The 25,960-nt window shown below is 42.3% G+C and overlaps 1 protein-coding gene and 1 non-coding gene across 2 annotated transcripts in view; both read left to right on the forward strand.

The window, feature by feature from the left end:
- Il12rb2 (interleukin 12 receptor subunit beta 2) overlaps positions 1-25,411 on the forward strand; it is an 80,779-nt gene extending 55,368 nt beyond the window's left edge. Inside the window, exons 9-16 of the mRNA XM_085840547.1 lie at positions 2,757-2,973; positions 7,301-7,501; positions 12,729-12,827; positions 12,908-13,066; positions 17,471-17,608; positions 18,486-18,576; positions 22,232-22,331; positions 24,723-25,411. Coding sequence (XP_085696673.1) covers positions 2,757-2,973; positions 7,301-7,501; positions 12,729-12,827; positions 12,908-13,066; positions 17,471-17,608; positions 18,486-18,576; positions 22,232-22,331; positions 24,723-25,256 — 1,539 coding nt within the window. The 3' untranslated portion in view covers positions 25,257-25,411. The remainder of the gene's footprint in view (positions 1-2,756; positions 2,974-7,300; positions 7,502-12,728; positions 12,828-12,907; positions 13,067-17,470; positions 17,609-18,485; positions 18,577-22,231; positions 22,332-24,722) is intronic.
- On the forward strand, positions 13,402-13,528 carry LOC115031435 (small nucleolar RNA SNORA40). Its single transcript, XR_003837060.1, has one exon. It is a non-coding gene; the product is annotated as a small nucleolar RNA SNORA40 (small nucleolar RNA).
- Positions 25,412-25,960: the final 549 nt, after the last annotated feature.

Genomic DNA, 25,960 nt, shown 5'->3' on the forward strand with positions numbered 1-25,960 from the left:
CTCAGTGTGAAGAGCCCATACTAGCATGCACAAGGCCTTATTCAATCCCCAGCATCACACATGCACAAAATCAGCAGCAATCCAAGCAAGAAGAGCTGTGCCTAATGTGTCCAAACGTCTGAGCTTTGGAAGGGGCTGCTCTTCTTTGACATTAGCCAAACTCTAACAGTTTTTCCCTTCTGACATTAGAGCCAGCACTCTGTCCACTATGCCACACTGCCACCTGGTTTTCCTTTTTTTCCTCGTTTGCATCTAGGAGTCAAGCTTTACTTTAAAATAAATACAACAGGTTTTGTCGAAGTCTTAATAATAAATAGTTTATCCATTCAGAGGCGCCTTCCTCTGGTAGATTTTTAACTTAAAAATTCAAATCAAGTGTGTCACATTCTGAGATATGTCAAATTCTGTTCTTCTCATGTTTAGGTGTTAAGACGGTCTCAGGTTTTGTTCCCCAAGTTATTTTTGATGCTGAGAGCCTTTACCATAGGATTAGCCAGGACGTTCTTCATTTACAGTGTTTCCATACAGTGCAGAGAGAAAACTGGAGAAGGAAATCAAAAGGATGGCACTGTCTTGTAGCATGCTCTTATCATGTATGAACATTGGCCTGAGGTCCACACTCTGTTAGAAGAGATCCAGGTGTTAGAAACCCTACCAAGATTGAGGGCTGCACACTCCAATTAACGCTGCTCGCCTCTGCCCACCAGGGGGCGTTCTACGCTCTCATATGTCTTCTCCCTGGGTAGGGCTTGAGCTAATTACGCAGCAGCCTGGGCTCACTCCTCAGAATGGGAAATGAGAAAACCTAAACATGACAAGAAATGTAAAGCTCATGGTTAAAAAAAATGTTCTTTCTCTCCCTTATCACTGTCTCAGACGAGTGCCACTGGAGTGCAAATACATTTATCTACAGAGCCAATTGGCTCGGAAAGTCGTACACCTTCAGAGTTCATCTCCTGTGATTCAGAGCCTTTTGGCTCTTGGGGAAAAGAAATCTTATCCCCACCCATTCCAAATTGCTAAACTCAGGCTCTTAGCTGACGCTGTGTGTCAGAGTGGGTCATAACCTCTGGACTGGAGAAGGTGCTTTGCAACTTTGGGCTGGAAAGGTGACGGGGGATTCTATCTGTAAATTGTGGCGGCCTGAACCTCACTGTCTCAGGCCTTAGGAGCAACACATCACAGCAGAGGGAGAAAAGAAAAAAAAAAAAAAAAAACACTACAGATGGAAGCAAGCACTCGTTCCAGAAAGGCATCCCCTCAGCTGTCTCTTACACCATCCTTCCTTGCCAGCCCTATAGGTTCAAAGACAAGTGTGTATCTAACACAGACGGTCTGATTTCTCCCACCAAGTCTTTCCTCAGGTTAACTGTTCACAAAGCTCCCCCTTCCTGCCAGAGGATGGTTTCTGTACAAGCGTTTGCTTCATCTTTGTTCTTTTTCTCCTTTGATAAAGGCCAGGCTTATTAATATGGTGTTTGTTAGAACATCATACTACAAAAAGCACTTGCATGGCTGGGTGTGGTGGTGCACACCTATAATCCCAGGAGGGCGAACACAAATTTGAGGTCAGCCTGGTTTATGTAGCGAGTTCTAAATCAGCTAGGGTTGCACAGTGAGATCCTGTTTTAAAAAAAAAAAAAAAGACAAACGCGTGCTTGAGCACGCACACACACATACAACTGGGGAATATGATTAAAAGCACGCACTTGCTTATACAATCTTCAAACAGGCAGTGAGATTGATTGTAATGGATACCTGAAAAGACGACTTCAGGACAATGCTCAATTGTCTCCAAGAGTTCCCCAGCAGCACGGTCTTCACCCAGTACACTGGGCTTGGGGACCAAAGAGTTTCCCCCAACAGATTTGCATCTTACATTAACTAAGCTCCCAGAAACAGCAGTATACAAAACTGAGAGCTCATTAATTTACAGTAAGAATACAGCCACTAGGCCAGCCGGAAGTCCTGACTCAGCACATCAGAACAGTCTTTCTCCTGTGCTAAATGTCTCAGAATCCAAATTACAATCAGAAAGCTGGTTTGTTCACTTAAAGTGAAAGAACTGAAGTGTACCAGATGTTCGTGTCAGCTCAAACTCTTTGGGCAGAGAAACTGCATTATTCGGCCTCCTGGTAAGTGAGAAACCAGAGCAAGGGCATTGGCTGGTCCTCGGACAGTGTCTCCTGCCATGAACGGATAGTTGTGCCCAGAAAACTATGTCACTTAAACCTGTAAGCCCTGCCTTCTTTCTGCAGTAGGTAGCCATGGGCACTACCAGGGTTAGACCTGACAACTCTTTGTAGTCTGTGCTTTCATTTGCCATGACCATTGGACAAAACACTGTACAGACCGGAGAGTAATATCAGATAGTTTCTGCTTACTTTGTAGGTTTGTTCCCAAATGATCTCAATCAAAATTTTGCAGTTTGGAACTAGGGTCCCAGCACAGATGGCTAATTCAAGTTCCTAAGTATCAATTTTACTCGTTTAGCTCCTGGAAGTCTTGGGATGGCTGTTTCAAGCAGCATTGCATTTTCTATTATCTTTTTAAAATGTTCACTGGTTTAACTTTATCTACTAAAATGAAAGTGTGAGGATGTGAATCACTGAATGAAAGTATACAATGGAGATGAGAAGATATAAATAAAAAGGTCATATAGTAGAGTCAACTGCAGCAGGGCCGGGCAGTCCAGCCACAGAGAGTGACCATGCTCTTGTCTGAGAGTAAGGATGTGTGTATATGTCTTGTTACAGAGTCTGAATCCATCAGAGGCAAGGGGGAAGATCCTCCACTATCAGGTGACATTACAAGAGGTGACAAAGAAAACAACACTGCAGAATACTACAAGACACACCTCCTGGACCAGGGTCATCCCCAGAACTGGGGCTTGGATGGCATCTGTGTCTGCAGCCAACTCGAAAGGCGCTTCTGCACCCACTCACATTAACATAGTGGACCTATGTGGCACTGGTAGGTACCCACTGACCTTAGCATTACCTGTGGGAAACTGTCTCCTTCACCGTTTGCTTCCTGCAGGTGAAGGCCAGAGCCTGGTATGAGTAGCCAAGAGTTTAGACTTTGGAGTCCACAGCTGTCTTTTCCTGTTATCCTGGGATGACCTTGAACAAGTCAATTAAACCCTCTGAGCTTCAACTTCTTCATAAGATTGTCTTGAAGATCACTGAGGGATTATAGTCTTATATAACTACTAGTAAAGAAAGTTACATTAAATTAAAGAGTAATATTTTCCAGCTAGAAATTTTTACATATTCAATAACAATATATATTGTTAAATTCTAGGGAAAAAAACATTTATAGACTTATATTTAAAAATCAAGAGTATTAAAATGAAACTCTGACCTTAGTGAAATTCTGTTCTTTACTACATACATTTAAATATATATACAGTTGTTTTCTACAACAACAAAAAAATCAACTAGCTGTACAGTCTCACATTTATAATATCTTCTCAAATAAAAGACCATGAATAGCTTTGGAAATGAATCTCATGCTATGACTCAAGGTCTGCACTGTTTAAAAAAAAAAAAAGTCTAAGTAGAATAGAACATTATAACTGGGCCCTTTCTCATAATTTGGTGTCATAATGTTATTATACATGGGTCTAACAATCATCAGATTGAAGAAATTTCTACCAAAACATTAGGGTTTTTATAGTTTTTTTGGTTTTTGTTTTTTGGGGTTTTTTTGTTTTTTGTTTTTTTGTTTTTTTGGTTCTCTTTCTTTTTATTCTTCTCCCATACATTACATCCCAACCCCAGTTTTCCCTCTCTCCACCCCTCCAAGTTTCCCTCCACATGTCCCCTCTCCCCCAGAACCACTCCTTCTCTGCTTTCCTTCAGGCCTCCCAGGACATCAATCAAACACAGCATAACAAACTGCAATCAGACAAGGCCCAAACCCTCAGACCAAGGCATCCCAGTAGGAGAAAAAGGGTCTCAAGAGCAGGCAAAGTGTCAGAAACAGCCCCACTCCCAGGGTTAGGAGTCCCACGAGAACACCAAGCTACACAACGATAACATACATTCAGAGGACCTGGCCCAATCCATTGCATGATTATTTCTGCAGTCTCTGTGAGCCTCTAGGAACCCTACTTAGTTGATTCTGTGGACTGTGTTGCCTTGGTGTCCTCAACCCCTCTGACCCCTATAATCCTGCCTCACCCTGTTCCATAGGGCTCCCTAAGCTCTGACTAATGTGTAACTGTGGGTCTCTGCCTCTGCTCTTATCTGGTGCTAGATGAAGTCTCTCTGATGATGACTGGGGTAGGCTCCAATCTGTGAGTATAGCAGAATATCATTAAGAATCATTTCATTAACTTTTTGCCGATTGTATTTGGTTTTATTCTATAAAGATTTACTTATTCTTTTATGTGCATAGATCTTTTTTTTTTTAATATTTTTATTACATATTTTCCTCAATTACATTTCCAATACTATCCCAAAAGTCCCCCATAGCGCCCCCCACTTCCCTACCCACCCATTCCCATTCTTTTGGCCCTGGCATTCCCCTATATTGGGGCATATAAAGTTTGCAAGTCCAATGGGCCTCTCTTTCCATTGATGGCCGACTAGGCCATCTTTCGATACATATGCAGCTAGCATAGATCTTTTGCCTGCAGGGATGTCTGTTTATCATCTGCATGCAGTGCCTATGGAGGGCATCTGATGCCCTGGATCTGGAGTTACAGATGATTTGTGAGCCTCAATGTATGCTGAGAATCTAACATGAGTCCTTTGGAAGAGCAGCTAGTGCTCTTAATAGCTGAGTCATTTCTGCAGTTCCAAAACATTATTATTTTAGATGCAGCATTAAATCTTTGTTATATTTTAAGAACACTCAATGAAACAGCTAGAAGAAACTATAAGTAAATGTGGGTATCAGTGACTGAAGGCCTGACTACTGTGGATTCTTTGCCCTCTCACATGAAAGAGGTTCACATGGTTACATGGACAGATAGCTCCTGGTGGTTACAGCAGTACTCCAGGCTTCTCTCTCTCTCTCTCTCTCTCTCTCTCTCTCTCTCTCTCTCTCTCTCTCTCTCTCTCTCAAAGTTGACATTCATCCTCAGAGGGAAATGGTCCAAAAAGGCTGACAGAGCTCTAGCTGTTCCTTCGTAGGCAGCAGAACAGAGAGGAGGCAGAAGGGTGTGGCTCCAGGCCCAGGAGCTCACCCCAGTGCACAGCCGCTTTGCACTTGCTGCCACTTGCTGGCCCACACCACTCACCTGGCCACACCCAGCTGCAAAGAAGGCTCAGAAACATACTTCTGGCAGCCACATTCCCTTCCTGAAGATGAAAAGTTGTTCACTAGGCAGTGAGTAATCCCTTTCTCCTGTGGGAGAAGCACCCAAGGCAGAAACATGAAGGAAAAAGTAAATTTCCTAACTATGGGAAAATACTTCCAAGTTCATGCACTGTGAAATGATTTTATCTTAAGAAACATGAGTAGTAGACATGATAGTGCATGTATCAGGGCGCAAAGGCAAGATCTTTGCAAGCTAGAAGCCACCATAGGTTTTGTGGTAATGTCATATCTCAAAAAGAAGAAAGATGCCAGGGAAGCTTAAAATGCAAATAAAAGTTCTATTACATATTATATAATAGTTTATATATAACATTATGTAACATTATAATATATAGTATTATTATATAATTATATTACATATGTATTTTATAGAACTATATATTTATATAATAACTGATATAATGTGTATTATATACTTATATAATATTAAATTATATAATTAACATTAAAATATATTAGAGTATATTGTAAATATTATATATAATATAAAATTAAAAGTTTATATATCTTACATTTTAACATAAAGACAATTGATATGTGTCTCTATATTTATGTGTCTATTAATCTACATACTTTTTTTCTAAAATACATGATATGTCAGAGATGTGAGAACACAACTCAAAAAGGAAAGTACAAGAGCCCAGCCTACCTAGGTCAGAGAGCACTTTTTAATATATACAAGGCCCTACGTGTATATTATACACTCAGTATATATCCATGTACATCTATGTATATATTCATGACCCCCCCCCATTATGAAAGTAACAAGAGAGTGATGAAAATGTCTACTTAGCTAGCAATCAATAAGATGCAAATTTTGAAAAGTCCAGTCAGGCTGAGAGTGTGAGAATGAGTGTGTTCCATGATGGTAAAAACTATTTTTATGTGTGCTTTGTGAGTGTGTACATTGGTACAACTTTTTGAAAAGCAATTTGGCAATACACTAAAATTGCTAAATATGAACATATCTTTTGACCAGAGAACTTCACTATTTATATGTATTGTCAAGCTAGGCATGTTGGTTTCTCCCTGTAATACCAGGACACCCAGGGCTTCACAGAGAAACCAAAATAGAGAAATAGATGGTAGGTAGGTAGGTAGGTAGGTAGGTAGGTAGGTAGGTAGGTAATAGATTCATTTATTTAGTGTGTGTTTATGTGCATGCCACAGTGCACATGTATGTCAGAGGACAACATGAAAAATTGTCAATGTTTAACAAAAATAATAATCATTGTTGAAGTTAGAGTTAACCTCTATGCTCTTTTTAAAAAATCCTCAGGCATAAACCACTGTACAATTGAATCCTGAAAGAATATATGATCTTATTTTATTCAAATTCCTATAGATAATAGAAAGTAAGGCAAGCTGTCCAATCTACTTTATGGGATCAATTAACCTCTATTAATGAATGCAAAAAGAGACAATACAGGAAAGATTATTGTTTAAATCACTTTAACATCTAAATAAATTATTAGCACTTTAAATCTCTATGTATATTCAAGGTTAGTGCCTTGCAGAGGACACCGGTTCACGTAGCCACAGGATAACCTTGGGTGAAGGTCATTACTTCTTCACTATCTAGACCATGCTTTGGGAGAGAGAGAGGAAGGAGGGAGGGAAGGGAGGGAGGAAGAAAGAGAGAGGAAGGGAGGAAGAGAGAGAGAGAGAGAGAGAGAGAGAGAGAGAGAGAGAGAGAGAGAGAGAGAGGAGAAAGTCCCTCACTGGCCTAGAGCTCATTGAGTAGGCTAGGCTGGCTGGCCAGATACCCTCAGGGATCTTTCTGTCTATGCCTCCCAGCACTGGTACTGCAAGTATACACCACCAAGCCAGCCATGCCTGGCTTACCCCAGTGGGTTATGGGGATTGAACTAGGGTCCTCAGACACTTTATTGACTCTTTAGTGTTGTCTCTCCAGTTCCTGTTTTCAACTTTATCACTCTTGGTTTGTCCTTCCTCTTCCTCACCCCCAAAGGGTTGCTGGCTCCTCACCAGGTCTCTGCAAAGTCAGAGAACATGGACAACATTCTGGTGACCTGGCAGCCTCCTAGGAAAGCTGCTTCTGCTGTTCGGGAGTACATAGTGGAATGGAGAGCTCTCCAACCAGGGAGCATCACAGAGTTTCCCCCACACTGGCTGCGGATTCCCCCCGACAACATGTCTGCTCTGATTTCAGGTGCCTCACTACTCCCATTCCTTCTAGAGGGTCACCAAGGTCCCCTTTATTTGTGTGCTAGCTAGTTTTATGTCAATTCGATACAAGTTAGAGTGAGGGACTCACAACTGAGAAAATGTCTCCATAAGCTTAGTAGTAGGAAACTCTATGGGGTATTGTGGAAGGGCCCATCCCACAGTGGGTGGTGACATCCCTGGGTTCTGGGTGCTGTAAGAAAGCAAACTGAGCAAGCCATAGTACACCGCATTTCCCCCTGGCTTCTGCACAAGTTACTACATCCAGGATCCTATGGTGAGTTCTACCCTGACTTCCTTGGATGACAGACTATAAGCTATCTATGGTGGGACACACCTTTAATCCCAGCACTTGGGAGGCAGAGGCACGCGGATTTCTGAGTTCAAGGTCAGCCTTGTCTACAGAGTGAGTTCCAGGGCTACACAGAGAAACCCTGTCTCGAGGGGGAAAAAAAAACCACTTATCCTCTCCATGATTTGGTCATGGTATTTTATCATAGCAATAGAATCCCTAAGACATTTGGGGAGACTTCAAGCATTTTTGCCTTCAGTTACAGCAGGCTACAATGGTATACTAGGGTCCTAAATCATGGGAACTTAGAGTCCATCAATGCTGTCCTGTAAGTCAGGTATAGGGTGATTTAGCACTTGGAAGGTAGGTAAATCTCTGTGAATCGACAGCCAGACTGGTCTATATAGTAAGTTCTAGGACAGACAGAGCTGAAGTGAGACCTTGTGTTGTTAAAACAAAACAAAACAAAACAAAAACCAAAAAGACTGCCCTCAGGACTGACTAGAGGATCAACTGATTAAGAAGTCTCCTGGTTTTGGACGGCTTATGTTCCCTAGCACCATGCCCAGTAAGATGAAAGAATAATTAAACCAAGTGAATACACAGAGAGCTAAGTTAACTTGTCAATATAACAGGTACCTTTACCTTTGTAAAGTCATTTAACTCAAAAATAATTTTTGTGCATTGAGTCGTTATTTTAAACTCATCATACAGATGACAAAACCAGGAGATCCTCATTCCCAAACCTGCTCGTTGTCATTTGCAAATCTAGAACTAGAATATGATAATTTGGATCTCTATTGCTGAGTAAGTTTTCCTTCCCTTAGGGATTACAACGAAGGGAAAGTAGCTGGAAACATAGTACAATGACTAGAAAGAACTTAGTGTCAGTTTAAGTGTAAGTTCAGTATCCTGGTTCATGGTCTAGCTCTACTGACAGCCTACCCAAGTCTGAGTCCCTGTTCCTTCTCTAACAGATGTGAGGTCTTAGATTATTGCCGGGCTCCTCTTTCTGCATCTGAGTGATTATGAGGAATGACCGTATTAATATATGGAAAATGTTCTGAACAGTACTTAGCATATTTCTAATACTGAACTTTTTTATCTAACAAGTGATTATGATTAAATCTGTCAGAAATGAGAATTGAAGGGGCATGCTGGTACATCCCAGCCAGCACCCAGGAGGCAAAGGCGGGAGGATGTCTGAGTTCAAGGCCAGACTGCTCTACATTGTGAGTTCCCAAACAGCCAGGGCTACATAGGGAGATGGAGACCTTCTCAAAAAAGAAAGAAAGAAAGAAAGAAAGAAAGAAAGAAAGAAAGAAAGAAAGAAAGAAAGAAAGAAAGAAAGAAAGAAAGAAAGAGAGAAGAGAGAGAGACAGAAGGAGGGAGGGAGGAAGGAAGGAAGGAAGGAAGGAAGGAAGGAAGGAAGGAAGGAAGGAAGGAAGGAAGGACTGAAGAATTGAAGAACTGAAGAACTGAAGAGGTTTGCCAGCTAAAGTCTATATTGTTGTTACACTATGAAAATCATTACCTCTTTGGGGGTGTGTATACAACCTACTTAAGGTAAGGTGTACCTGGAGAAAAGCACCATATTAAATAATAATATATCAGCTGGTCCTTGACCGTGTGCCTCTTGTTTGGCCTGACTGCCCAGACTTCTCACAGGTGAAGATCCCCTTAATAACCTTTACAGAGGAGGCTACATGAAGCGAACATCCAGAGAAGGAAGAGCAGGCTACTGAGAGTCTAGAAGTTTTCATTTGGAAACCGTTTAGCCTATGGCAGAGAAATGTAGAAGGGGTGTGGTGGGCAGTTTGATTGTTGTTGCTGGTTTCAACATGTATACATGCAAAAGTGCGTGTGTTTCCTTGGTTGGTCTGGATTGCAAGAAGACTCCAATGCTGAAAGACAATGGTAAGAAAAGAAGGCATCAATTTAGTTGTTTGAGTCACAGCAATCCTCCTGCCTCTGCCTCATGAGTGGTAGAATTAAAAGCATGCATTACAACACCCCAGCAGGAAGCATCAATTTTGAGAGCAGCTTTGTGACTTTCTTCTGGGATAGCTGAAGGCTTTACAGTCATACCAGTTTCCCTCAGGGGCTATCCCACCCAACAAATTAAATGGAACACGGATAGGAAGCACACTGACTAAACTGGGAGGCACTGTCAAGATTCATTCCCTGTGGACAATTTGAACTGTGCCTTTCTTTTGGAAATCAGATCATTCTACACAAATATCTTAAAGCAGATGATGAAAATGTTCTTCATACTTAGTAAAATTAAATATTCACAATCACTTTTGAATTATGCGTTTAAAAAACCAACTAAATAAAGTTGTAAAATAACATTATTAATATTGTTCTGCCACTTGGAAATACTTGGTTTTCGATCTCTTCCTGTTAAACTGAAAATTTCACTAATTACTAGTTAGCACAAATTTAAGTTGTTTATTCCCAATACCCTTACAAGCTTTTTCTAACTCTGGCTGTATGGACAAGAGTCCGATATTCTCGCATGAACCAGAGTGAACCTGATTCCTGAATTGTAGGCTGGTGGACCTACAGACTATCATTACCATCCTGTCTGTCCACTGTATCTCAGTGTCTGGAAGTTCCCTCCTGCCACGTGCTAGTCTCGGTGCCTACATAATGATTCATGGAGGAGTTGCCTGCTTTGTCCCATCCCTGAAGTGAAACTAAATCTCTGCCGGGAAAAGAAAACTGTACAATACCTTATACACAGAGACAAGGCCTTTGCCCAAGGGTGCTGTGTATGTAGGTCAGCATAGTGACAGAAAGGGAATTTGGAAACCAGGCATCATGCAAAGGAAATGAGTCTTCCACACATGGGCTTCCTCCACCTAAGTCTTAAAGTGGGGAGTGGATACCATAGTGGGATGTGTATACAGAATCATCCAAAAAACCCAAACCTCACTTATGATTGATATAGTCGTGTTCTTGCTCACATTTTGCTTTGCAAGGCTCGTCAGGAACTCCCAGATCTCCACAGGGTCCAATGTTTGGTTAGCTCCTCCCAAGACATGGGGCAGGAGGAGAGCAAACCAAATACTGGAAACAGAAACTTTCAAAGTATGATTCCGTATCTTTTGTTGCCCTTCAGCCTGGATCTCACGGCCCTCTACAGACCGAGCAGGCGAGTGTTTTCTGCACTTTTTCTGGTTTATGGACTCAAGTCGGAGCCCATCCTATGTGCATCTGTTCTTGTCAGGCTCTCTCCCACAATTGGTTGAGTGATTTAATGGGCTTTCAAGTAAAAAAAAAAAAAAAAAAAAAAAAAAAAAAAAAAAAAAGCCATACAAAATCTAGTAATTGCGTGAGAGGTGAAATTCCTCTGCACCCCCAAAAGATATTAAACCTAGTCAATTTTTAGTGTACAGGACACAAGTAAGCTATTAGCATGATTCTAAGCACTTGGTACTATAGTTACCTAGTAGGAGTTATCTCTCCCTAGGTAATTTAGATTTTCGGGGCTAAAGGGATAGCTCAGAAGTTAAGAGCAATTCCTGCTTTCCCAGAGAACTCATGTCAGGCAGCTCACAATCATCTGTAACTCCAATTTCAGGGGGTCTGATGCCTTATTCTGGCTTCCATGGACACACTAGCCCACCCATACCCACACCCCACCCTCCATACACACATACACACAAAACTGACAATAAACTGTGGGAAAATATGTGGTTGGTTATTTATTTATTTATTTATTTATTTATTTAGAAACAGGGTTTCTCTGTGCAATAGCCCTGACTGTCCTGGAACTGACTGGTCTTGAACTCACAGAGATCTGCCTATCTCTGCCTCTCTGCCCCTCTGCTCCTACCCTCTGCCCTCTGGCATCTGCCTCTGCCAAGTGCTGGGATTAAAGGTGTGCACCACCACCGCCTGGCAAGATTTGGAATTTTAAAGGTACATCATGAGCAGTGTTATGAAAGGACCCTTCCCAGGCAGAACAATAGGGGCTTTGGGAAGGGGAAGAGGCGCTTAATTTCTACAAGGCTGTCAGAAAGTTGCAGAGTATGGCACTTACAAGCTAGAAAGGAGCACTGACATTTGTGGAAGTCACCTAAGTCTTTGAGGCTCTGAGGCATCTGAGATCTAATTGGAGGGACTCAGAGAGCTGAGGGCAGGCACCAGGGGCTAAACTCCTCTGAAGTCACTCCTTAGTCACATACCAGGGTGCTGTGGCTGACCCTGATGAGCATTGCGGAACTAGGAAAGCTGCTGGGGTCCTTATGCCTGCAGGACTCCAGCTGCTCTATGTAAACAACAGATGAAGGATTCATTTTAGACGTCCACTATTCTGTACACTTGGGTTTGTATGGGTATGTTTAAATCTTCGTGGAGCTTCCCAGGCTTCTCTCCTTCTAAAGAACAATAATTCTGTTCTCTTAAATGAAGAAACAAGGCACAGCAATGTATGTCTGAACCCTTGGCCTAAGGAGGGAGACTGCTATGAATTTAAAGCCAGTTTGGGCCACATAGCAAGAATTTGTCACATAAATAAAATCTACCTGGAGACATGGCTCGGTGGTTAAGCGCACTGACTGCTTTTCCAGAGGTCCTGAGTTCAATTCCCAGCAACCACATGGTGGCTCACAACCATCTGTAATGGGATTTGATGCCCTCTTCTGGTGTGTCTGAAGACAACGACAATGTATTCATATACATAAAATTAATAAATAAAACTTCTAAAAATAAATAAATAAATACCATCAGTTTTCTTGGAAATGATACTTAGAAGCTGGCATCATGGAAAAAAAGATGCAGGGAATCTAGCTTAAGCCATTGCTCTACCCTCAGTCCACACTGCTCATTAGTCTTGAAACTAAAAAAAAAAAAAAAAAAAAAAGCTAAAAATGGCTTGGATATAGGGATTAACATAACTCTCTCTCTCTTGCAGAGAACATAAAGCCCTATATCTGTTATGAAATCAGGGTGCATGCACTGTCAGAGAGCCAAGGAGGGTGCAGTTCCATCCGGGGTGACTCCAAGCACAAAGGTGAGCCTTGGGATCCTTCAAGCTTGTTAGTGTTTTAGATTTGGAAGGTGACAGAAACCTCTTGTGTCCTTTTCTGCCAGCACCAGTGAGTGGCCCTCACATCACTGCCATCACAGAGAAAAAGGAAAGCCTTTTTATTTCCTGGACCCACATTCCATTCCTGGAGCAAAGGGGCTGCATCCTCCATTACAGAATATACTGGAAAGAACGAGACTCGACAGCCCAACCTGAGCTCTGCGGTATGTGTGAAATCCTAGTGCATTAGGGCCTCCTGCTTAGATGCCGGGAAAGCACAAGATGGGGCATGTCTTCACTACACACAAGGTGAGAGCACTAAGTCAGCACTTGTCAAGTGAGTTGAATGAAGAAACATAAGACACCTAAATACGCAAATACACATGTGCAAAGTTACTGAGTATGCGTTCCATACTAAGCAAACTGTTAAAGACAGAGAGATGAGGAGAGTGGACTAGGCTGCCAAAGCACCTGCTCAGAGGGAGAGACAGCCCCAGGATGGCTTAGGAAGGAGAGCTTTACACAGTGAGATGCAGACTCAAACCAAAGGACAAATAGCAACCCTTGTGGTTTTGATGAACTGATGAACAAACACATAAAGACAGGTAAAGAGTAAAGCAAAATCCAATTTTGCAACCAAAACTCATGGTTCAGCATGAGTTTTTAAACAGATAAGGAGGAATATGGCACTCAAGAAAGCTCCAAGTTAGAATGGTGTTGATGAGGTTAGCCCTAGTAGTCGAGCTTGAGACATAAACGCACAGCAAAGGTACTTACTTCAGTACTGGTAATATACACCCTCGAGGTTCAGGAACACATTTGGATAGTTTTTAACTCTTCACATATGCAATTGCCATCATATTATTTTCTTCTTGGAATGGGTAATACACAGCTCTGTTTAAGTAGCTATCGCTTATCATTGTTCTACAGCTGCAAAAGCAAATCCCTTACAGTAAGTTCTGGTGGGAGCATTCTCTCAGATGGTTGCAGGAACTGCTCATACACCTAAGGAGTCACTTGTCAGGTCTGCTCTTCCAAACTTTGATCTAATCAGAGCTGGTTTGTTTTTATTTTTGTCGCTTCCTGGCTTGCACTTCTGTTTCAGAAGCAGCTGGCTTTCTTTTAGGTGAATTTGTTAGAAAGAAGGAGCATTTTCATTGGAGTTACTGACCCAAAAAAATCTAAGGCCACATGAGTGGCAGCTCCAGAGCTCTGCTGCAGGAGCGCTCACAAACCTTAAAATGTTTGTCTTCTCTCTTGACCTTTCCTTCAGTTATGACTCTCACAATTGACTTTTATACGTAGTTTTGAGAGAAAATAACTTCTTGGGCTATTTCCTCCAGAAGGAGAAATTAATATCACACACACACACACACACACACACACACAAATGTACTTGGGATCTTTTTCTGTATGGACCTGCATCTTCAATGCTCTTTCCACATCTGTCTCTGCAGAGTTGACTCATTCTTAATTGACAGCTCTGTAAACTTAGTCATTTGTTAGCTAATCTGCCACCAGACCTGCCGGGGTAAGTCAGTTTTGAGAGGCCTCCTAACGGCTGACTAATCATCTGGCCTTTTCATGGGCTCTTTGGGATCCTTCCTGCAATGTCTGCCCCAGAAATGATTCCCTTTCAGCAAAATTTAAACCAATGCCTATTTACAACCATAAACATCAGTATGGTCAGTTGGTCCTGTAGCCATCGCTGTATGTTAAAAATAACCAACCATATTTTGTCACAGAACTGATGCATCTAAAGCCTACACAAGAGTATTTTAAAATAAGTTAAAAGATTCACAGTTTGATTTTTATACTAGTCTAGATTAGATTCCCACTTACTCCAGTAAGTACTTACTGGCAAGCTCCATTCCCATATCCCCAGAGTCTTCAGTATGCAGAGAGGTAGGAAAGCCTAACAAGCACTACTGAAGGAGAGTACAACTGGAAAGCACTACATCTAGTATCTATTCTAGATGGTGGGAAGTGCCAAGGAGAAACAAGACACCTGGCGAGAAAAGGGCCCCAATACCAGGAGAAATGTTGCCAGTGCCAAAAGAAAGGGGCTGGAGCCTATCTGCTTAGTTTAGTTTCCCAGTCCCAGGGAACTGTGCAAATGCACATGGATATATCAGTTCTTTGACACTAGTTCTACCTGGGCAGGTGAGGTGAGGTGAAGAATTAGATGCCCTAGCTTCTCAGTGCGCACAGCCTGTCGTCTGGATGTCTGCTGGCGTGGCTATATGCAATAGTGCTCCAACGGTAAGCACACCTCCCCTCTGTAGGACACATGACACTGCCTGGCTATTTTTGCCAACAAATTCTAGGTAGTCAAGGGCACAAGTTATGGCAATTCAATCACCTTTCCTCTAGAACACTGCCAAAGAGATGGTAGGTGAATACCATACTAAGCATGGTATTCATTGAATGATTGAATTGATTCCCAGTAACAGTTTGGCCTGGTCTTCTTGACCTTCAAAGCCACTGTCTTTCAGATGGATGACAATGATCACACCCTCTAAATTCATTCCTTTATCACTGAACCACCCGAGTTTAAAATTTCATCTGCTGAGGCTTGAAGGAACCCTTTTATCTCTTCTAGGGATCACAGCCCAGAGGCAGCAAGACCTGTCTTTCCTGCTGGACTTCTCTCATTACACAACTCAGCCTATTTTGCTAACAAAACTGCTGACTCTACCATTCCCAGCTCCCCACAACAGCTGCTATTTTTGTTCTTCAAACATGCATATGCGAATGAACGTTACCAGCCCAGCAAAGCATAGAAATCCCTTCCTTTCTGCTCCAGTGTTTCATTCTCTTCCCCAGCTCAGGACACCTCACACAGTTGGACAGCCGACACCCTGCAAAATGAACAGAAGCTCTTCCTAAAATTCATTTTTTTTAATTCCCTGCTTTAGAAATAGGTAACCCACACACTCCCACATGCACGTGTGTGCTTACATATTTATAGTGCTTTAGTCTGTATAAGCAATTTCACCAGGTTATACCAGCCCTTGCAATTTTCCACAAGGTGTTTTTCTTAACAGGTGATAAGCTATTCTGATAGTCCCTATGAAATTATCTGCTCAGGCCTCTTCCCTTTCCAGTGGGGCACAGGGACTATTCCAGGGCCCCTTCTTACTACCTTTGTAAATAGGAACAGCAGAGTGGGCAAAGGTTGTAGCTGCTGTCACGTGGTTCTTCGAGTTGGTGCAGCCAACAAGCATCTGTCTCTTCATGAGTCTGTCTATGAAGTTAGATACAGTGCTAAGTTCCAGTTTCACCACTGCCCTCAGCAGAGGCACAGGCTGACAGAATGAGCCAGTAGCTATTACTGTTCAAGTTCTGGCCTCATTGATAGTGGGGATAAAACCAAGGAGACTGTAAGTAGGAGGAAAGCACTTTAAACACAGCTACAGACTATATCCCCTCTGCCTTGATTTTACAGCCCTCTCTCCACATGCTAAGATTACAGTTTTGTACCGCCATACACAGCATTTTTCCCCAGCTGTTGAAGGTCACCCTGAAAGGCACCCCAAAACACTCTGAAAGATTGTTTCCTAAAGGCTCGCTCACTCACATCTTAAGAGAGAATAGCCGCATCCATAGATTGCTCCACACACTCTACCTTGCAGAGAAACTATAGGAGTGTTGAAAGCACAACCTGGGAGCCAAAGACGCTTCATCCTGTACCATGACTCTGTTTTTCCTGATTGTATGTCAAACTGAAGCTAGGCACTGTAAGTTCAAGACCAGAGCCTAACAGAAAGAAAACAGCAAAAGCGCAACAAGAGCATAATCTAAAAACCTCGAGTAGGGGCTGGAGAGACGGCGCAGCCGTTAAGAGGCTGGGTTGCTCTTTCAGAGGATGTAGGTTCAATTTCCAGCATCCACACAGCAGCCCATGACTGTATGTACCTCAAATTTCAGGGATCTAGTGCCCACCTCTGGCCTCTGAGGGCACCAGGCATACACTTGGTACACAGATGTAAATGAAGGCAAAACACCCATACACATAAAGTTAAAGGAAATAAAAATTCTCAATATTTCATTAATTTGTAAACTTAGATTTTAAAAAACTCTATCATCCTAAAAATAATTTTATACTAATTTCCTCAGTAATTATCAAATGACTTGATAAATGAGAAATACAGTCATAGGAAACAAAAGAATTGCTCCAACTAAACAGCTTCATAGGCAAAGAGAATAACAATTCTTTGAGAACATTTCTGTCACAGGCAAAACTGTATGCTGCACTAACAAGACCTCATAAATGACCATGCCTCTTGAAGTACTAAGTGCTGATGGATTTTGAAGCTTTTAAGGGAGAAATATGTAGGGCTGGTGAGATGGCTCAGTGGGTAAGAGCACTAACTGTTCTTTAGGAGGTTCTGAGTTCAAATTCCAGCAACCACATGGTGGCTCACAACCATCCGTAGTAACATATGACGGCCCTCTTCTGGTGTCTAAAGACAGCTATAATGTACTTACATATAATAAATAAATTCTTAAAGAGAGAGAGAAATATGCTTCTCTCAAATTAAATGATGCATTAAGAATAAAAATGGGTGAGTACCCTTATTCAATTATTTTTCTTTATACCACATTTTCCTTTATCTTCTTTTCAGAAATTCAGTACCGACGCTCTCAAAACTCACATCCAATAAGCAGCCTACAGCCCAGGGTGACATATGTCCTATGGATGACAGCTGTGACAGCTGCTGGTGAAAGTCCCCAAGGAAATGAAAGGGAATTTTGCCCACAGGGTAAGAAACTAAAAACAGCCAGTCCAAGGGATCTACAACCCTATAGGTGGAACAACAGTATGAACTAACCAGTACCCCGGAGCTCTTGACTCTAGCTGCATATGTATCAAAAGATGGCCTAGTCAGCCATCACTGGAGAGGCCCATTGGACTTGCAAACTTTATATGCCCCAGTACGGGGGAACGCCAGGGCCAAAAAGTGGGAGTGGGTGGGGAGTGGGGGGGAGGGTATGGGGGACTTTTGGGATAGCATTGGAAATGTAAATGAAAATACCTAATAAAAAATATTAAAAAAAAAAAACCAGCCAGTCCACTGTGGGCTCTGACATAAGACACATTCCCACTGGACTTTTCTTACCTCATTAGTGACTGTATTTCACGCTTGAGGCTACCTTCAAGTTGCCCTCCCACTCTATTGTCTGCTTGAAGACCATGCCAACTAATTTTTCAAAATGGAGGAAAAAATCCTTTCCCTCAGGCAGGAAGCCTGGTGAGGCTTATGTCCACTACTGTATACTTCATCCACACTTGTGAGCTGGGGGGGGGGGGGGGGGCTTTAAAGCCTTTAGAATATACAATTGAGCCCCATAAGGTCCTTCTTTTTTTTTTTTTTCCGGTTTTTTTCGAGACAGGGTTTCTCTATATAGCTCTGGCTGTCCTGGAACTCACTTTGTAGACCAGGCTGGCCTCGAACTCAGAAATCTGCCTGCCTCTACCTCCCAAGTGCTGGGATTAAAGGTGTGCGCCACCATGCCTGGCCCATAGGGTCCTTCTATCTTACTACTCAAAAATGACTATGGTCCAGAGGGCTCAAAAAGATCAGACTTTTGACGAATTCACTGAAGATAACTCAGTAACAAGATATGCTCACTTTCCAGGCAAAGCTAACTGGAAAACATTCGTGATATCAAGCATTTGCATCGCTATCATCATGGTGGGCACGTTCTCAATTCGTTACTTCCGGCAAAAGTGAGTTAGTTGCACGCCCCCCTCCCAATTTAATATATGGACTGTGGCTGCATGCATGCATGTGTGTGCATATAAGGGGAAGCATGCAGCTATGCATAGGTATGTGGAGGGCAGAGGAAGATGTTGAGTGTCTTCCTACATGCTTTCAGTCTTATTTGCTTTTAGGATCTTTCATTGACTCCAAGGTTGACATTTTAGCTAGGTTGATGACCAGCCAGCTCCCAGGATTCTGTTGTTTCCTCCCTGCAATACTGAGTTTACGGGCACACACAGCTGGCAATACCTGGCTTTTATGTGTGTCGCAAGGAAGTGAACCGATCCTCACGCATGCACAGAAATACTAGTAAGCACTAAAACCCATCTCCCCAGTCCTATAAATGCATTTCAAAAATATAAACCATCACTGCAATAACAGGATAAATTTATTCAACCATTGTGGCTGAATGTATATCAAAATTTTTAAAAGTTTACATTTCATTTTAAAATCCCCAAAGCCAAAATCCATGTAAGCTGTCATAGCAGGTTCTCAGCTGGATAAAGAAACCTAGGTAATGGGTTGCTTGTCTGGCTCCACAGTTGGCCCAGACAATTTTCCTAGGGCACTCTTCTGATTTGGATGAGATGTTGCACTATATCATTCGATAGCTTCCTTGTGAGCTCTCACTCTGTGATCTCACAGCTGTGTGCCACTATATTCTACAATCGAGGGAAATAGGAAAAGGGTGTCAATACTTCCCCTTTCAGGAGCTTGGAAGACGTTGTACATGGTACTTTTAGTTATATCTCAATAGACAGAACCTGGTGAGGCAAGATGGATTAACACTGTAGTCTTTTAGCTGAACTTACTGTTATTTCAATAAAGCAAGATCCTGAACTGAAGAAAAAGGAGGAAATAAGTCAACGGCAATGAATGCTCTGCTCCAAAGATACATTACACCGTATTAAATGGTGATTATATTTGGGAACAAAACGATAGGTGACTTTAATTCTATTTGATAAAAAATTGGGCTGACAAGATAGATCTCAGTGGGTAAAGGCACTTGTCACCAAGGCTGATGACTTTTGATCTCTAGAACCCACTACCAAGTTGTTCTTTGACTTCACATGCATAATAGCACATGCAAACCCACACCAATACAAAATAATAATTTAAATCCTTTTTAAACGTAGTCTTAAAGAACTACATTGGGCAGGAGAGTTGGCTTAGTGGTTAAAAGCACCGACTGCTCTTCCAAAGGTCCTGAGTTCAAATCCCAGCAACCACATGGTGGCTCACAGCCATCCATAATGAGATCTGACGCCCCCTTCTGGTGCATCTGAATACAGCTACAGTGTACTTAGATATAATAAGTAAATCTTTAAAAAAAAAAAAACTACATTGCAAAAGAAAAATAATCAGTTCATTTTTCACCACAAAAATGTCTTAAGATGCCAAATAATAGGTGCCAAATACAACTAGTTCGGCATTCTGCCAGCTAGTGCACTTTGTCTGGCAGATCTACCAAAAGAGCCTCAAAGTAGATGTCTTTAAGAGCCGGGCGTGATGGCGCACGCCTTTAATCCCAGCACTTGGGAGGCAGAGGCAGGCGGATTTCTGGCCTGGTCTACAAAGTGAGTTCCAGGACAGCCAGGGCTATACAGAGAAACCCTGTCTCAAAAAAACAAAACAAAACAAAAAAACAACAACAACAAAAAAACTTTGGAAGGGGCTAGAGACATTTGCTCAGCACTTGAAAGCACTAGTTGCTCTTTGTATGGGGGTCAGGTTCATTTCCCAGAACCTACATAGCAGCTCATAGCCATCTGTTACACTAGTTCCTGGGGATCTGGTGCCCTCTTCTGACCTCTGGAGGAACCAGGCAAAACACTCTTACACATAAGAAGGCAAAACCAAATCATTTTCTAAAAAGACTTTGATAAAGTTTATCTCAGGAGTCAAAGAGAATCACATCCAAACGACCACTACCCACCATTGCCAGATAGCAAATCCATCTAACACACTGGTCCTCAGCCAACCACTACCCACCATTGCCAGATAGCAAATCCACCTAACACAGTGGTCCTCAGCCGACCACTACCCACCATTGCCAGATAGCAAATCCACCTAACACAGTGGTCCTCAGCCGACCACTACCCACCATTGCCAGATAGCAAATCCATCTAACACAGTGGTCCTCAGCCGACCACTACCCACCATTGCCAGATAGCAAATCCATCTAACACAGTGGTCCTCAGCCGACCACTACCCACCATTGCCAGATAGCAAATCCATCTAACACAGTGGTCCTCAGCCGACCACTACCCACCATTGCCAGATAGCAAATCCACCTAACACAGTGGTCCTCAGCCGACCACTACCCACCATTGCCAGATAGCAAATCCATCTAACACAGTGGTCCTCAGCCGACCACTACCCACCATTGCCAGATAGCAAATCCATCTAACACAGTGGTCCTCAGCCGACCACTACCCACCATTGCCAGATAGCAAATCCATCTAACACACTGGTCCTCAGCCGACCACTACCCACCATTGCCAGATAGCAAATCCACCTAACACAGTGGTCCTCAGCCGACCACTACCCACCATTGCCAGATAGCAAATCCATCTAACACAGTGGTCCTCAGCCGACCACTACCCACCATTGCCAGATAGCAAATCCATCTAACACAGTGGTCCTCAGCCGACCACTACCCACCATTGCCAGATAGCAAATCCATCTAACACACTGGTCCTCAGCCGACCACTACCCACCATTGCCAGATAGCAAATCCACCTAACACAGTGGTCCTCAGCCGACCACTACCCACCATTGCCAGATAGCAAATCCACCTAACACACTGGTCCTCAGCTATGGGTCACAGGCCCTGGGGGAAAGGTGTTGAATGGCCCTTTCACAGTGGCTGCATGTCAGATATCCCGCATATCTGATACTTACATCATTCATAACAGCACAAAATTACAGTTATGATGTAGCAACAAGATAATTTCATGGATTGGGGTAATTACAACATAAAGAACTGTATTAAAGGGTGGCAGCATTAGGAAGGTTGAGAACCAGGACCTAACCTTTCTCATCAAGGTTTATCAGTCTTTGAACAATACTTTATATCGGTTTAAATAATGTGCATTTATAAGTTTCTTGAATTTTTCCTCATCACATTAAAAGACCTATCTTTATGTTACTGTTAACAGTATAACTACTGTAAACAGATATTTCTCTAGAATACCTTTTTCATAGCATTTTAAACATTATATTTAAGTTATACTCTTATCCTACTTAAACCTTCATTGTAACAATTTTACCACAAACTGTAAATATTTTTATTATCTCATTAGTAAGATCCCCAAGCCTATGAACAATGCCTTCCAGCATGTGCCACTCTACTGGTCACATGTTTAATGCTATTTGCTGAATTAATACATGGCTAGATAGTGACAAACCGCTAAAACTTAAATGAAAACAAATTTTGTTTTTAGATTATTTAGCAAATTCTAAGTGGCCGCAGCATGTCACCAATCCAAGGAAGCCCTTTAGATAATGTTTCTTTTGCTTTCTGAACAAACGATTCTTCTCCCATGAATTAACTGCCCTGACTGTGCACCGGTCTTTGTATACATATTTAACTAAATGTCACTGTTTTCTTATCTGTAGGGCATTTACTCTCCTTTCTACTCTCAAACCTCAATGGTATAGCAGAACCATCCCAGATCCAGCAAATAGCACTTGGGTAAAGAAGTATCCCATTCTGGAGGTAAGGTACAAATCACATTGGCAGCCAGTATAATGCTACTGATGAACACAGCTAAGGTACGCCCACCCCCACCCCAGGCAGGAATGAAATTCTATGGGTGAGCTGAGTTGATAAGGAGCCATCATGAGAACTTCTGAAGCCCATGAACACAAAACCCACCAGGCTTTATTCTCCCATAAGCTTCCATGTTCTTCCTCACTCCAACTTATTTCAAAGAGAAAGCAAGTGGGTTTTGCCAATCAGACCGGTCCTCAGATAACTGATCCAAAGTCAGGGTAACTGAAGTTAACTTTCCAAATCCTGCTGAAGCACAGAACAGAGAAGTACAAACAATTGGTTTTGGGTTTTGTGGGAAGCCATTATGTAAAGCTTTATGGAAGTGCTGGCTCAGCAGACAAGAGAATCTTTCCTGATGCTGAAGACTGAAAATTTTCTTCAAGATTCTTCTCTTGAATTATTTCCTTAAACCAGAAGCCAGTGATCCAGCCTCTACTTAAAGGATCTGATCCTAGACATCTCTGCTTTAGAAATGCAGTGTTTTTGCCATTGGGTCTGAAGGGTCCTGCCTGTTGCTTACTGTGTGTGTGTGTGTGTGTGTGTTGGGTAACTTGTCCAAGTTATCTAAACACCAAGCACCATCATATTGCATACTACAGCAAGAATTGAACTTTACTCTGTAGGTCTGGTTGGCCTCAAAATCATGAGATCCCAAATGCCTCAGACTCCCAATGCTTGGAATCCATTTCTTTTCAGTTTTCATTTCCTTCCCAAGAATAACCATACTTGAAGACTTCTATTAAGGGATTTTTGTTTAGGTAACAAGAGCAAGAATAGCAACAATGACACAATGGTCAAAAGACACAACGGAAAGCCACAAAGCTTTAATAAATGCCTTGCTGGTGTGGATTCAAGTACCAGGATTTGAACCAACTGAGCTGAACATTAGAATGTTTTAGGTTTAGAAGCCTAAATCACAGTGGGAGCCAGCTCTCTCCTAGGTGAAAGCACTGCCCTTCATACTATAAGCATGAACTCTGATTGGGAAAGAGAGACAAAGAGACAAGCCCTGATAAATGCTAAGATGCCCAAAGGTTTTGACAGTAGAGTAACAGAAACTGTCATATAAACACATGCCAAAAGTCACATGGCAGAAGTACATTCACCACAATATAAGTACAAGTAAAACATGCATGAAGACACCTATATGTGCTTAAAGGGTTTTTTAACCATGTCTAAGTGTATGTGGTGGTAGTGGTGGTGATATAATCTCTGTAATAGGGAGGTCAAAGCAGGAGTACCAGTGTGTGTGTGTGTCTGTCTGTCTCTCTCTCTACACACACACACACACACATTATAACAATTGCTTAATGTAGTGATCCTGGGTATGAGGGAGATCGCCCTTACAGAAGCCAGCCAAATACAAACATTATTACGGTGGCTACCTCTGAACAGAAGTTGAGAATAGGAACCCTTTTCATCTTTATTGCATATTCTTTTTGACCTCTTAACTATGTACTTGTATTACTTTGTACAAATAATCAGAGAATTGCGGGGGGAGGGGGGGATCTGTTTCTTATATGGGCTGGAGAGAGACAGGGTTTCTCTGTGTAGCCCTGGCACGCACTCTGTAGACCAGGCTGTCAAAATCTGCCTGCCTCTGCCTCCCTAGTGCTGGGATTAAAGGCATGCGCCACCACACCTGGCTTTCAAGTGATCTTTCTTAATTGCCAAATCTGACATGTCTCCTTACCTGAAACCATGTAAGTCCATGAAAGCCTAAGCCCCTTAGCATATCCCCAAAGTACGATCAAGATGATATGATGCCTTTAATCACATTTTTAATCCTAGTACACAGGAGGTAGAGATCCAAGCTAGCCAGGGCTACATAGCAATGATGTGGTCTTTAATAAAAGTGCTTCATGAGTAGCCTTTCCCATTTCTAAATCCTTTTTTCTTTTCTAGTACTAACAGGGTTAGGAGTGTGATCCAGTTAGTGTAAAGCATATGCCTTATCCTACACAAACCTGAGTTTGATTCTCAGCAAAAGGGTAATGGGCAACAAACCAGAAGGCTTAGTACACCAATTTCCCTCACCCTCCAATACTCCATCCTCTCCAGGCTGCCCTAAGCTTTTTCTTTCTGCCTTTCCTACTAGGAGGGAGGAAAAAAATAATAATAATAATAAAAAGCAAGTGGCCTGAGGCTGAGCAATGAATCTGTCCTTGGCTGGAGAATGGCAGTGATAGGGTAGGAGATGGGGATGGGAGTGAATCTGACTCTGGCCCCTCAAGGCCCATAGTTTCTCACCAGGCTGAAGCAGGGCAGCAGGGTGAGGTTCTGGAAACCAGGAGAAATGGGCCAAAGTAACCTACACATCTACTCCTCTCACAGGAAAAGATCCAGCTACCTACGGATAATCTCCTGATGGCATGGCCCACTCCTGAAGAGCCTGAGCCCCTGATCATCAATGAAGTTCTCTACCAAATGATCCCAGTTGTCAGACAACCATATTACTTCAAAAGAGGCCAAGGATTCCAAGGTTACTCTACCTCCAAGGAAGACACAATGTATATTGCCAATCCACAAGCTACAGGAACTCTCACAGCTGAGACCAGACAACTAGTGAACCTATACAAGGTGCTAGAAAGCAGGGACCCGGACTCTAAACTGGGCAACCTGACCAGCCCCTTGACAGTCACCCCAGTGAACTACCTTCCTAGCCATGAAGGCTATTTACCCTCCAACATAGAAGATCTGTCACCACATGAGGCTGACCCAACTGATTCTTTAGACCTGGAGCATCAACATATTTCTCTTTCCATTTTTTCATCAAGTTCTCTCCGCCCACTCATCTTCGGTGGTGAGCGGCTGACTCTAGATCGGTTAAAGATGGGCTATGACTCCCTCATGAGCAATGAGGCTTGATACTAGAAAGCCAATGTACCTCATTTTATCTGCCCAGTTCCTACTCCAAAGCACACCATCTATGGTAGTTTCAGGCCTGTGACAGTGCAGACAAGCCAGCTGTCTCTGGATTAAATTAGCTTCACCATAGGGACTTAAGTCTTATGGATAAGGTGGCAATACACCAACACTGATAATCATATAGATGGGGCCCCAAGATAGTTATACTCATCGTTCTCTTCTCTCTCTCTCTCTCTCTCACACACACACAGTTTCACATCTGTCATTATCAGTTTGATGGAAAATTGCCTCTGTGCTTACTCCTTTTAACTCGTTATATCATGTGCTGCCTTCAACACGACTTCGCTCTGGTCAGTTTTAGTTTTAGTCTGAATTGCTTTTCTATTGTAGGAAAGAAGGAAGGTCTTTTCTGAACTCTTAAATGAAAATGTTTTGTTGTAGACTTGAGAAGTTCTGTTCTCAAGTAAAACATTTCATAAGAAGCACAAACCCATACCTTGCTGCTGTTTCTTCCTAACTATGGCCTGACTTAGCATACTCTCCTATCATACCACTGATAATGTCCAGTGCCACTTGAAAGGTTCAAGACAGTTTTTTTCTTAAAATATCAACCCTCGTCATCTCCAACCCATCCTCTCCATTAACACTACTTTTCTGTTTGGTGTTTTCATTTAACAAAGTATCTATTGAAAATCTGTACTTCC

Source organism: Mus caroli, unplaced genomic scaffold (genome assembly GCF_978045245.1).
Source record: "Mus caroli unplaced genomic scaffold, Mus_caroli_1 scaffold_7, whole genome shotgun sequence".
Classification (NCBI taxonomy): domain Eukaryota; kingdom Metazoa; phylum Chordata; class Mammalia; order Rodentia; family Muridae; genus Mus; species Mus caroli.